At 35.3% G+C, this 14,739-nt stretch overlaps 1 protein-coding gene across 10 annotated transcripts in view; it reads left to right on the forward strand.

Moving 5' to 3' along the window:
- Positions 1-14,739, forward strand: part of CFAP44 (cilia and flagella associated protein 44) — a 126,489-nt gene that overhangs the window by 91,646 nt on the left and 20,104 nt on the right. For all 10 annotated transcript variants that reach the window (XM_072811729.1, XM_072811732.1, XM_072811733.1 and 7 more), the window contains 2 exons: positions 6,349-6,526; positions 12,481-12,972. In XM_072811729.1, the coding sequence (XP_072667830.1) occupies positions 6,349-6,526; positions 12,481-12,972 (670 nt within the window). The remainder of the gene's footprint in view (positions 1-6,348; positions 6,527-12,480; positions 12,973-14,739) is intronic.

The raw sequence follows: 14,739 nt of genomic DNA on the forward strand, positions 1-14,739 counted from the left end.
TTTATAAATAGGTATAGATTTGGTGTGTCTGTGGAAGAGAGGAGTTCAAGGTTTTCCTATGTTGCCATCTTGAGTTCAGGCTAAGCTGAACTCAGTTGTCTTTCAGACCTTTGTGATTGTGCAAGCCATCAAAAATCATATCATCTCAAGAGATGCAGGAAAAGAATTTGACAAAATTCAACATCTACTCATGATAAAAATTCTCACCAAACTGGATATAAAAGGAACATACCTCAGCATAATAAAGGCTACTTATGACAAACTGACAACTAATATCATATTCAGTGGTGAAAAGCTGAAAGCTTTCCCTCTGAAATCAGGAACCAGGATGTTCAGTCTCGTTATTTCTTTTCAATATAATTGTAGAAGTCCTGGCTAGAACAGTTAGGCAAGAAAAAAAAAAAAAACACATCCAATTGGGAAAGAAGTGCATCTGTCTATTTGCTGATGACATATTATATATAGAAAATCCTAAAAACTCTGCCAAAATACTGTTAGAAATAATAAATGATTTCATTCAAGATGACAAGATATGATAAATATATAAAAATAAGTTGTGTTTCTATATATTAACAACCCTCAGAGAAATTAGGAAAACAATCCTGTTACAATTGCATCAAAAAGAATAAAATATAGGATGCCTGGATGGCTAAGCGGTTAAGCTCTACTTTTGGCTCAGGGTGATCCTGGAGCTCAAGGATTGAGTACCACATCGGGCTCCCTGAGGGGATCCTGCTTCTCCCTTTGCCTTTGTCTCTGCCTCTGTCTCTTTGTGTCTTTCATGAATAAATAAAATCTTAAAAAAAAAAAAAAAGAATAAGGGATCCCTGGGTGGCGCAGCAGTTTGGCGCTTGCCTTTGGCCCAGGGCACGATCCTGGAAACCCGGGATCGAGTCCCACGTCGGGCTCCCAGTGCATGGAGCCTGCTTCTCCCTCTGCCTGTGTCTCTGCCTCTCTCTCTCTCTCTCTGACTATCATAAATAAATTTAAAAAATTAAAAAAAATAAAATACTTACAAATAAATTTAAGCGTGGATATGAAATACCTGTACAGTAAAAACAATAAGACATTGATGAAAGAAAATTAAAGAAGGAGATATAAATAAAAGACATTTCATGCATGGACTAGAAGACTTAATAAATCTACAGACTCAATGCAGTCTCTATCAAAGTTCCACAGAAATAGTAAAAGCAATCCTAAAAATTGGGTGGAACCATAAAAGACCCTGAATAGCCAAAGCCATCCTGAGAAGGAAAAACAAAGCTAACCTGACTTCAAACTATATTACAAATCTATAGCAATGAAAACAGCATGGCATTGGCATAAAAACAGAGACTCAATTGATGAAATTGAATAGAGAGACCAGAAATAAACCTATGCATATATGATCAATTTATGACAAAGGACCCAATAATATATAATGGAAAGGTTAATCTCTCCAATAAATGGTGTGGAGAAAACTGAACTACTACATGCAAAAGAATTACACTGGACCAGTATCTCACACAATATGTGAAAATTAATGCAAAATGAATTAAAGACTTGAATGTAAGACCTGAACCCATTAAACTCCTAGAAGAAAACATAGGTTGTAAGTCCCAATTGGCGGGGGGGGGGGGGTGTTCTAGCAATGATTTTTTTAAGGCTTGAAACCAAAAGCAAAGGCAACAAAAACAAAAATAAACAAGTGGGACTATAGCAAACTAAGAAGCTTATGTACAGTAAAGGCATAAAAAAAATAAAAGGGCAACTTAGGGAATGTATTCACAATCTTATATTTGATAAGGGGTTAATATCCAAAATATAAAAGAAGTTTTACAACTTAATAGCAAAAGAAAAAGATTTAAAAGTGAACAGAGGACATATATAGACATTTTTCAAAGGAGACTTGCAAAAGGCCATTAAGTATATGAAAAAGTGCGGAACATCACTAATCATCAGGGAAACACAAAACCACAATGAGGTCACCTCATACCTGTTAGAATACCTATCATTAAAAGGACAAGAGCTAACAAGTACTGGCAAAAATGTGGACTAAAGGAAACTTTGTGCACTATCTTTTTTTTTTTTTTTTTTTTTTTTTTTTTTACTTTGTGCACTATTAATGGGAACATAAATTGGTGCAGCCACTATGGAAAACAGTATGGAGGTTCCTCAAAAAAAATAAAAATAAGACTACCATATGGTCCAGCAATCTCACTTCTGTGTATATATCCAAAGAAAACTAAAATGGTCTTTGAAGAGATGTCTGCACTCCCATGTTTATTGCAGTGTTGGTAACAATAGCTGAGATATGGAAACATATCTCCGAGTCTCCATTAATGGTTAAATGAATAAAAAATTATGGTACACATATATACATGGGAATATTTTTCAGCTTGAAAAAGAGAGAAATGTTGCCATTTGCAACTACAAATGGACTTTGAGGACATTATACTAAGTAAAATAAGTCAGAGAAAAACAAATGCTATATGATTTTCCTTATGGGAATCTAAAAAATCTGAACTCATTGAAACAGAACATATTGATGATTGCTAGAGGTGAGGAGTTGGGAATGAAGGTGGTCAAATAATACAAACTCCTATTTATAAGATAAGTTCTAGAGATGTAATATACAATATGATGACTAGTTAACAATTATATTATGTATTTGAAAGAGAATAGTTCCTAAAACTTCTTGTCACAAGAAAAAATTGTAACTGTGGACAGATGTTAACTAAATTTATGGAGGCAAACATTTGTAATAGATACATGTATGAAATCATTATGTTGTATACCTTAAACTGTTACAATATTACATGTCAATCATGTCTCAGTAAACTGGAAAAAAAATAGGCATTTGATATTTTCCAAAAATATATATTGCTAGATTTGATTTGCTGGTATTTTGTTATGGACTTTTGTGGGGTTTTTTTTAAATGAAGAATACTGGTCTCTGGTTTTATTGTTATGTGATATCTTTCCTGGTTTCTTACCAGGGTAATATTAGTTTCATAAAATGAGATGAGAAGTTTTCCTGTCTCTTCTATTTTCTGAAAGACCATGTAGGCTTCATATTGTTTATTTCTTAAATATTTAATCAAATTTGTCAATGAGCCAACTGACATGGAATATTCTTTGAGAGGTATAAATACAAATTCCAATTTTTCATGGATATAGTGCTATCCAGATTTTATATTTTCTCTTGGATCAATTTTGATAATTTGTGTCTTTTGAGGAATAAATTTATTGGCACACAATAGTTCATACTATTGATCTTTTACTTCTACTTCTGTAGTGTCTGTTGTATTGTCCTCTGTTTTATTCTTGACATAGTGCTCGCTTTGGCAGCACATATACTAAAATATTCTTGACATAATTAATTTGTATCTTCTCTCTTTTTCTTGACCATTCCAGCAAAAGACATCAATTTGATCTTTTCAAGGAACTAACTTTTGGTCATAGATTTTTAGAAATATTGCTTGTCAGCTTTCTATGTCACTGATTTTTCTGTTCTACATCATTTCATTTATTCTAATTGAGTTTAGTTAATTCTTTTCTTTCTTGCTGCTTAAGTTTTAAGTTTAAGCTGTAAGCTTTGATTTTATACTTTTTAAATTGTAAGCATTTAAAGTATAAATTGAAGTATAAATTTAAAATATAAATGAAACACTGAACTTCATTAATTTTATAAGTTCTGATATATTTTCAGCATCATTTAGTATAAAATATTTTCTAATATCCCATGTGATTTCTTGCTGATTGTGATTTTTTAAAAAAACATTTATTTTATTTGCGAGACAGAGATAAAGAGAGCAAGCAAGCACACGTAGGGGAGGCACAGGAGTGGGAGAGAGAGAAACTCAAGCAGACTCAGTGCTGAGTGCAGAGCTGGATGCAGGGTTTGGTTTCACAACCCTGAGATCATGACCTGAGCTGAAATCAAGAGTCAGAAGCTTAACAAACTGAGTCACCCAGGTGCCCCCGTCGTTTATTTTTAAGTATGTTGTATAATTACCCAACAGTTTACATGGTTTAAATTCTTATAAATTTATTGTGAGGTGAGTGGGCCTGCATAGAATCTATCTTCATGAAAATTCAATGTGTGCTTCAAAAAGAATATATTTTCTTGTATTCTTTGGTGTAGTTTTCTGTAAATGTCAGTGAGGACTGGATAATTGCTGATAATGTCTAGATCTTTTATTTTTCCTACTTTGAAGGCATGACTCTTTCAAGGTCTCTACTGAATGTTCCCTCCCTTTAATAAGGTCTCTCCAGCTGACGAACTCAAAGGTGATTTCCAGCCATGTGTAAACTATGAGAATTGTTTGCCTTATAGCTTCCCAGTAATTGTATTTTCCCCAGATATTCCTCATTTATTTTCATGATGTTTCACACTACACATATACAGGTTAATACTTGGCCAAAAACACCAGACAGCCCTATGTGAATTTCTAAAGATATTGTTTTGTGTGTAGCTCTGATATTTTTTCCACAAAATTCTAACCACTCTGGCCTCTCTGAACTCTATCTTTGTAATTAATCAGTGAGATTACTGGACTCATATTTGGTATCTCATCCCTCTTTTTCAGTCTGATAATTTCCTCCATGGAAATAGAGATAGTAATGATTAGTTATTTTGTTTCGCTTCTCACATGAATTATAGCCCTGTGCTGCCAATTATTCAATATCTGAACATAGTTGTTTCATGTTTTTTTGTTGTTGTTGTTTAGTTTTCTTTTGTAGCATGAGGATAATTATGGACCTTGTTTCTCTCATATGACTGGAGCCAAAGTATCTACTTGCTTTTTCTTTTTCTTTTCTTCCTTCCTTCCTCCTACCTTCCCTTCCTCCCTCTCTTCCTTCCATTCATCCTTCGTCCCTTTACTTCCTTCTCTCCCAAACAATTGTCAATTAGTACATTAGACAACGTGTGTTTCCTCTGTTATTGTATGTCTTTGTTTTCCTAAAGGGCTGACTGTAAGCTATGTGCACATGTTCATGTTGACTGATAAGCTTCACTTTAAAGAATTAGGTAGGTTGGATCCTCTTAGGTCTGTGCTTGGAGCCTCCTAGGATCTCTACTAATAAGATCATATCCAATCCTTTTTATAGCCTTCCCCTGGATATTCTGGGCCACAGTTTTCTCTGGTCTGATTTATCCTTTAAAATTGCTATCACCGATTTGCTCATAGCTTTCTATCTTATTTTCAGCCTTCCTGATTTATTCCTTTTAATATCTCCACACCATCATTTCCATGGAATTTGGAGAGAGCAAGAGGCAATCATTTTTAACTATAATGCTTTTTTTTTGAAAAATTTCTGATACTTATGTTGTTTAAAAGAAGGTAAATTAACTTTTTACTGATTACCACTGTTGCTTGATGTCAATTGAAGGAATAAATAGTCATCTTAATATAAATCACTTAGAAGTGAACCAAAGCCTTAAAATGATTCCAATTATTTCAGCACTGTCTGGTAATTAGTTTTCACTTGTTTCATTATTACTTTGTTTGAGGTGCTTTAAAAATACAGAGGGTCCCCAACTTATGATGGTTTAACTTATGATTTTTTTGGCTTTATTTTTTTTTAAGATTTTATTTATTTATTCATGATAGTCACACACACACAAACAAAGAGAGAGAGAGAGAGGCAGAGACACAGGCAGAGGGAGAAGCAGGCTCCACGCAGGGAGCCTGATGTGGGACTCGATCCCGGGTCTCCAGGATCGCGCCCTGGGCCAAAGGCAGGCGCTAAACCGCTGCGCCACCCAGGGATCCCCTTTTTTTTGGCTTTATAATAGGGTGAAAGTGATTTGCATTCAGTAGAAACTGTACTTTGAATTTTGTTATTTTCTCAGGCTACAAGTATATGCAATGTAATACTTACTTTCTCATGATACTGGACAGAGCAGTGAACCACAGCTCCGAGTCAGCTACACAGTCATAGGGATAAACTATCAATACACTTACAACCATTCTGTTTTTTACTTTCAGTACAGCAGTCAATAAATTACATGAGATATTTAACACTTTATTGTGAAATGGGCTTTGTATTAATTTTTCCCAACTGTAGGCTAATGTAAGAGTTCTGTGTATGTTAAAGATGGGCTAGGCTAAACTTAGGTGTATTGAATGCATTTGCGATTTATGATATTTTCAAGTATGGGTTTATTGGTACATAACCCTATTGTAAATTGACAAAAGTCTGTAGTCATTAACTTAAAAAAAATGCTTGGGGTTTATGGACAAAAGTACCACAGACCCAGAATTATACTTTTGCTTTATGACTGAATTTGATTATATACATACAGTAGACAAACTAAGTTTATTGTTACATTTGTGTCTGGGTTGCCTATTTTTCTGATAGGTACAAGAGTAAACCGCAGGATGATTTTGAAGATCCCAGAGATGTTCAGGCCATCAAAGAGGCCCAGCTGTATATGGGAGACTTCAATCTGAAGACAGCTCCAGACTATAAGATACCTGAGCACATGAGAGTAAATGCTGCCAAGAAGGAAGAGGAACTGGGGCACCTAGATTCCATGGTACTTACCCACAGCTTTCATGACAATAAGAGGCACCCTGAGTTTTAGTGGAATTCTGCTGAAATCAGCCATTTCACTAGCTGGTTTGTAAGGAAATATAGAAATTTAGAAGTGGAAAAGAGCTTCATGATTATTTAAGACGCCTCCTTTTTACAAATGGGGAAACTGAGGCCCATTGAGGACAAGAGATTGATTGGTCTGTGATTTTTTAATATGGTGGAACTTGCCTTCAAGTCAATTACTTGCCTCAATACATTTATGGGTGAAAATACTATATTTTATAGACTTGAATTTCTGAATTCAGACATGCATGGCCGCCATCGATTGCCAAAGACTTAGGGAAAAGGCTATTATTTAGCCCCTTTTTTCTTCAGGACTTAAAATTTTGTAGGTGTCTCAATAATAATCAGTTACCTTATTCCTTTTTAAAAATATTATCTGCTTTCTGCCAAACTGCTTCCCTGATTTCTCATCTCTGTTTTCTTACTGAAGTCTCCTCTCCGTGTCATAGTAATTACTTAGTTTAACTGACAAGTGACTTTTCACACACAGAGGCTCAGAAGGTGTCTGAGCTACCATTTTGAGGAGAATTTGGTACATGGCCATGCAGTTTGCACATTGCAAGGCATCACATTGAAAAGAGTGCCAATCACACCACAGATATAGTATATTAGAATATTTTATAATTTTCTGACAAATGGAAGTAAAGTGTCTTGTGGAAAGAAAGAGTCTTGTTCAATTTCACCAAAGCTGCAGTACATACCAGCAGTGCAAAGGATCCTGGTATGGCAAATTATATCCATAAGTAAATTTTTATAGCTTATAGCTATGGCTTTTTGTTTAGGCAGACATTTTGAACATTTTCTTAGTGACCATTTAGATTGTTTATCTAGCTGGTCATCTCAGGCAGTTCTTGTTTCATCAATCATATTCCATCCATAATCATAGAGAATTTTTTTTTACCGTAATTTGCCAGTCATCCATAATCTAGCTAGAGGATAGACAGGTATGACGTCTTGAACTACATTACACTGAAATCCATTTTATTAAAACAGCAGCAAAAATAACATAGAATGTACTATTCTACATGTCAGATCAGAATTCTGTTCCCATGCCTGCCACTTAATAGCCATGTAAACCTTTCTGGTCATGTAGATCTCCCTAAGCCTTGGCTAAATTGTCTGTAAAGGGGTGTTAATTCCAATTAACAACAATAAAACCTATCTAGTCTACCTCATAAAATTAATGTGATGGTCACAGTTCACAAATGGTCATTACTGTTGTCACTAAATTAAAAATCTCTAAAGTATCAAGTTTAGGGGAAATAGCATATTACATATCCCCCTTCCCTGTGGCTAGTGTTTAGGTATGCGTGGTATTTGGAAAACTAAGAAGAAACTGTTGGTGTGTAAAGGGGGTTCCTCAAAGAAGTGAACCTTACAGTCGTTGGGCTGGCTTAGATTTGTTCTTTTAAGCTTGATTGTCAATCTTCCAGGTGCTTCAAACAGGTCCTCCATTCACATAGGGCTGGATTTTGAGCTCATATCTTACTGCTTTAAGTGTTTATTCTTAAGTATGTAAAACATCTCTTCTATTTTGTTACAGTGTTCTTACTTCATAGGTAGTAATCATGCAGGTAAGTTTTGTAAGACTGCCTAAAGAAGTGCCTTTTTTTTTTTAAAAAAAAGTATAACATTCAGTATTAGTTTCAGGTATACAATATAATGATTCCACAAATCTTTCCATTGTTCGATACCCACCACAATAAGTGTAGTCACCATCTGTTACTAAACAACATTAGTATAATCTCATTGATTATATTTCCTGTGTGGTACTTTTCATCTCTGTGACTTATTTATTTTCTAATTAGAGGTTTGTACCTCTCAATCCCTTTTATCTATTTCTCCCATCCCCCCATCCCACGTCTGGCAACCACCGGTTTTTGATCTGTATTTAAGAGTCTATTTTTTTGTTTTTTTCTCTTTGTCTTGTTTCTTAAATTCCACATGAGTGAAATCATACGGTATTTGTCTTTCTGTCTGGGTTATTTCACACAGCATGATATACTCTAGGGCCATCCATATTGTCACAAATGGCAAGATCTTATCCTTTTTATGGATGAATAATATTTCATTGTATGGATATACCACCTTTTTTAATCCATTTATCTGTGGATGGATACTTGGGATGCTTTCATATCATGGCTATTGTAAATAATGCTGCAGTAAACATTATATGTTTTCAAATTAGTGTTTTGCTTTCTTCAGATAGGTTCCCATAAGTGGCATTGTTGGATCATATGGTTGTTCTATTTTTAATCTTTTGCTAAACCTCCATACTATTTTCCACAGTGGTTGTATCAATTTTTACATTCCCACCAACAGTGCATGAGGATTTTTTTTCTCTACATTCTCACCAATACTTGTTATTTCTTGTCTTTTTGATACTAGCCATTTGACAGTGTAAGGTGACATCTCATTGTACTTTTGATTTGCATTTCCCTGATGATTAGTGATATTGAGTACCTTTTAATATGTCTGTTGGCCACTATGTATGTCTTCTTTGGAAAAATGTCTATTCAAGTCCTCTATTTTTTAATTGGATTGTTTTTTGGGGGTTGAGTTGTATAAGTTCCTTATATTTTTTAAATGTTAACTCCTTATTGGATATATAATTTACAGATATCTTCTCCCATTCACTGGGTTGCTTTTTGATTTTGTTGATGGTTTCCTTTGCTGTGCAAAATCTTTTTATTATGGTGTAGTCCCAACAGTTTAGTGTTGCTTTTGTTTCCCTTGCCTTAGGAGATCTATCTGGAAAGATGTTTCTATGGCTGATGTTGAAGAAATTACTGCCTAAATTTTCTTTTAGGAATTTTATGGTTTTTAGATCTCACATTCAGTTCTCTAAACCATTTTCAGTTCATTTTTATGTAAGGTATAAGAAAGTAGTCTAGTTTCATTCCTTCGCATGTAGCTGTCCAATTTTTCTAGCACCGTTTGTTGAAGAGGATATCTTTTCCCCCATTGTATATTCCTGCCTCCTTTGTTGTAAATTAATTGACCATCTAAGTGTGGGTTTGTTTATTTCTGGGTTTTCAATTCTGTACATTGATCTGAATGTCTATTTTTGTGTCAATACCATACTACTTTATTGCATCTTTGTAGTATATCATGAAATCTGGGATTATGATACCTCCAGTTTTCTTTTTTTCTTAAGATTGCTTTGGCTACTTGGGGTCTTTTGTGGTTCCATACAAATTTTAGGATTTTTGTTTTAGCTGTGAAAAATGCTGTTGGTATTCTGATGGGGATTGCATTAGGTTTGTAGCTTGCTTTGGGTAGGATAGATATATTTTTTTTTTTAGGATAGATATTTTTAACAATATTCTTCCAAACTATGAACATGGAATATCTTTCCATTTATGTCTCTTTAATTTTTTTCATCAATGTTTTATAGCCTTTCAGAATACAGATCTTTTACTTCCTTTATGTAAGTTATTCCTAGGTATTTTATTCTTGTTGATGCAATTGTAAATGGGATTGATTTCTTAATTTCTCTTTCTGATACTTTGTTATTAGTGATAGAAATGCAAAATAATTCTCTTTTTTAAAGATTTTATTTATTTATTCATGAGAGACACAGAGAGAAAGCAGAAATACAGGCAGAGAGAGAAGCAGGCTCCCTGCAAGGAGCCCAATGTGGGATCAATCCTGGAACTCCGGGATCACTCCCCGACTTGAAGGCAGAGGCTCAATCACTGAGCCATCCAGTCATCCCAACAAATATCATGCAACTTTGCAGGATTAATTTACCAGTTCTAGTAGATTTTTGATGGTTTCCTTATGATTTCTCCTATGAATAGTATCCTGTCTACAAATAGTGTCAGTTTTACTTCTTCCTTACCAATATGGATGCCTTTTCTTTTTCTTATCTGATTGCTGCAGCTGGGACTTCCAGGGCTATGTTGAGTGAAAGTGGACATCTCTGTCTTGTTGCTGATCTCAGAGGAAAAGCTTTCAGTTTTTTTTTTTTTTTTTGCCATTTAGTTATGATGTTAACTGTGGGTTTTTCAATAAGGCCTTTATTATGTTGAGATATGTTCTCTCTAAACTTACTTTGTTGGGAGCTTTTTTATTTTTACCATGAATGGATATTGAATTTTTCTACATCTGTTAGTTTTTCATTCTTTCTCTGGTCAATGTGATATATGACTTTGATTGATTTGTGAATAGTGAACCACCCTTGCATCCCTGGAATAAATCCTACTTGATTGTGGTGAATATTTTTTTCAATATGTTGTTGATTGTGGTTTGCCACCCAGGCATCCCTCCCCTCTTTTTAAAAAAGATGTAATATTTTATTATAATCCTTTTGTATTTCTGTAGAGTCAGTTGTTATTTCACCTCCTTCACTTCTGATTTTATTTATTGAGTCCTCTCCTTTTTTCTTGATGAGTCTAACTAAAGGTTTATCAATTTGGTTTATCTTTTAAAAAAGCAGCTCCTGGTTTTGTTGATCTTTTATTGGTTTTGTTTGTTTGTTTCTATTTCATTTATTTCTGCTCTAACCTTTACTATTTTATTATTTCTACTAACTTTGGGCCTTTTTTGGGTTCTTTTTCTAGCTCCTTTAGATATAAGATTAAGTTGTTTATTTGAGCTTTCTCTTGCTTCTTGAGTAGGCCTGTATTGATATAAACTTCCTTCTTATAACTGCTTTTGCTGCATTCCAAAGATTTTTGACTGTTTTTCATTTTTTTAAATTGCTTCTCTGATTTCTCAGTTGATCCATTCATTGTTGAATAGCATATTATTTAACCTCCATGTATTTGTGTTCTTTCCTTGCAACTGATTTTTAGTTTCATACCAGTGTGGTCAAAAACAATGAATGATATGGTTTCCATGTTTATAAATTTATTGAGACTTGTTTTGTTGCCCAACATGTGATCCATTCCGGAGAATATTCCATGTACATTTGAAAAGAATGTGTATTCCATTTTTGGATGGAATATTTTATATATATCTGCTAGGTCCATCTGGTCTAATGTGTCATTCAAAGCCACTGTTTCCTTATTGATTTTCTGTCTGGGTGATGTATCCATTGATGTAACTGGGATGTTAAAGTCCCCTACTACTATATTATTACTGTCTATTTGGAGAAGTACCTTTTGATCCTTTTTTTAAGAACCTGTATATTTATGCTAAGTAATTCTTAATAGCCTTTGGACCACTTCATTGCTTAATTATACATAGGATTAGGTTTGCATGTACCTATAGGCTTGGTAAGAGTATTTTGGAAATAAAGACTTGGAAAACAGCTGGTAATGATGGAACAATGGGTCACTATGTCTCCTGTAGCTTGAGACAGCGGACATAGTTTGGCTTAAATACATGAAGAAGGAACCAAGAAAGTATCCTGGGGTCTCTCGGTGAGCATGATACTGAAATTGAGGATGGTGACATTGACTGCACAAGAAGTAACAGGAATAATGTGGCCAAAATGCAGAATAAAAATAGGCTAAACTTTAGTTTGGCCCTAAGTGGGCAACCCTAAATGTGTCTAAGCCAGTGGAATTTGAATTTCCATCAGGGATGGGCAGTTATGTGTGTGTGTTCCTCACCAAAGAATGACTTTCCTCTCTCTAGGCTCTGGCTGAGTACAAGCCTTCAGGAAGGATTTTCCCTGGGTGGTCAGAAAACAGCAGGACTGAGCCCTACAAGGCGGCTGAGGGATACCAGAGGTCACATCCAGACTATTTTCTTCTTTTGGAGAGGCTAAATGGGAAACAGCCTAAAAGCTAGAGTAAAGAGTGACTTAGTAGTAAATAGGAATGATTAGATAAATTTTATCATGGATTTTTGCTAGGCCTACCAGTCAAGGGACAAAAATCATATTTCAAACTGTTCTTTGTGAGTGGGCTGTCATTTTTTTCCTTCTGTTCTTTTTATCAGGCCCATTCAAAGAAAAAGAACATGAACAAATGTATTATCTCTCTACGAGACCTTAAAGTGGCTGTCATCGAGGAAATACAGTGCCTGGTTCAAGAACTGAAGACCATCCAGGCAACTCTTCACATATCCAAGCACATTCCTATTCCTGAAGTCCCACAGATATACCCAGAAGAAGTTCCAGAAAAGAGATTTCAGTATGATGAAGAAATTCTCCTAAATTTTAAGCAACAGCAGATTCAGGATGAAAAGTCCCACCAACTGGAACAGGGAGAGTCTGCAGGCTCAGCTGGAGGATTCTTTAAACTCTCTTCTAGAAAGGATGGTGATTTGACAACAGATTCATTGTCTAAATCATCAAAGGCATCAGCATCCAGTGCAGACACTGCAAAGTTATCAGAATTTGAAAAAGTAGATCCGATTGATGTAGAGCTGGAGATTATGAAAAGGGACGAGATTAAACACTTATACATGCAACAGTATTTAACCAACAGGGTAAGGGATGAAACTGCCTTTTTAAAGCTGAAAGAGAGAAGAGCAGGGAAGAACTAGATCTACTTTCTTATTTATTAATTTAAATTTTCTCTAAGATAATCTTTCCCAAGCCCTGACTGGCCCACAGCTCACTGAAGGCTTAGCTTCCTTCCCATCCCTGGCCTTCTGATAATTATTGTGCTCTGCCCAAGAACTTTAGAGCTTTTAAATGTTTTGCTTTGGGCAAAGCTAAGAATTAAGAGCAAATCCGTATTAATTGGCATCTAACTGAAGTCTTGGTAAAGGGGAAGCAATGGAACATCTTTCAGATGTTCGATGGAACATAATGTTAAAAACCCAGAGAAAATGGGGCACCCTCTGCTTTTTTACATCCTCCTTTCTCTAATGTGTGATTTGCCTCATTAGTGGGAATGTTCATGGTGATGACTGGCTTCAAAATTGTTCTGGAGCTGGAATGGCATCTATTTTTATTTCTAGGAAATCAGACCAGGTTGGGGCCAGTTGTAGAGGTGCTCTGAATCTGGAAGGCAAAGGGCCTTTGCTGGATAGATAGCTCCCAGCTGCCAACTTTGTAGAGTCCCCTTCCTCAGTGTCTGCCCAGCTTCACCTGTAAAGACACTCTCTATAGCTTCCAAAATGTATTCTTCACTTGTTATCTCTACTTTGTCAGCCTTGCTTTCTCACTCTTCCTGCTCCTCCCCACCCCTAACCCCCACCCTCATTCTGAATTTTATATTTGCCTTCTCCTTTGCTATTTCCTCCCACCTGCAATGATTTCCTTTCAAACGTGAGTCATCATGCAAAACTCAGCCCAGTTCCAAATCTCCTGTCCATATTACATACTTCTCTTTTTTCTAAACTCCAATTGCACCTATAAGCAGCACCTCATGTTTTCCACTTATCTTTCTTGCTGTTTTATGTGTGCTAAGTTTTTTTTAATTGAAGTATGACTAACATATAGTGTTAGATTAGTTTCAGATGTACTATATAGTGATTCAGCAACTCTATACATTACTTAGTGCTCATATGCGTTCATTTTGTCTTGCAAATTAGGTTACACAGTTCTTGAGAGAAAGACCACATAAAATTGTCCTTGGATTTCCGGGCAGTGTCTAGAAAATGCCAGACGTGTAATATTTAGTAAAAAGTTTGATCGATTTAATTGTAACTAATTTATTTATGGTATCAACATATTTATTGTTCATTCTTTGTGCAAGAACAGTGCTAGTTAGGTAGCAGGGATGCAGTAATACTCAAGCCAGGCATACTCTCTATCCTCATAAAGCTTATAGGCTATCAGGTGAGTGAGAGCAAAACAAGTGTGAGCCTTACAAATTTCAACATCTATGTGGTACAATTTTGGAATGGTGTTACACTGAAAAAATATAGTCCTGCCTCAAAAGAAATTTAAAAATAATTCAAACTTGTTGAACAAACATTGAAGAGGACCCCACTTAGTCTACAAACATACATAAGTAAAAGTTTAATTTTTTTCTCATTCTCAAATTCTCTAACAGTAGCGTTCACTGTCCCAAACCCACAGATCGCTTCCTTTTTCTTAGCCACAGGCTGGGCCCTCCCTCATTATGGGTTTTTGGTTGTTGAGGCTTCCCATCAAGCACAGCCTAATGAAAAATTTGGAATGGTTTGTCTTCTACCACTGTACTAGTTTCCTCAGGAGAACCAGTCCTTGGGACTCTTTTTTGATCTCTTCATTGTCTTTGGGATGGGATGAGGAAGAAGCTGTGCCAAAATCAGAGCAAAACC

Source organism: Canis lupus, chromosome 35 (assembly GCF_048164855.1).
Source record: "Canis lupus baileyi chromosome 35, mCanLup2.hap1, whole genome shotgun sequence".
NCBI classification, from domain to species: domain Eukaryota; kingdom Metazoa; phylum Chordata; class Mammalia; order Carnivora; family Canidae; genus Canis; species Canis lupus.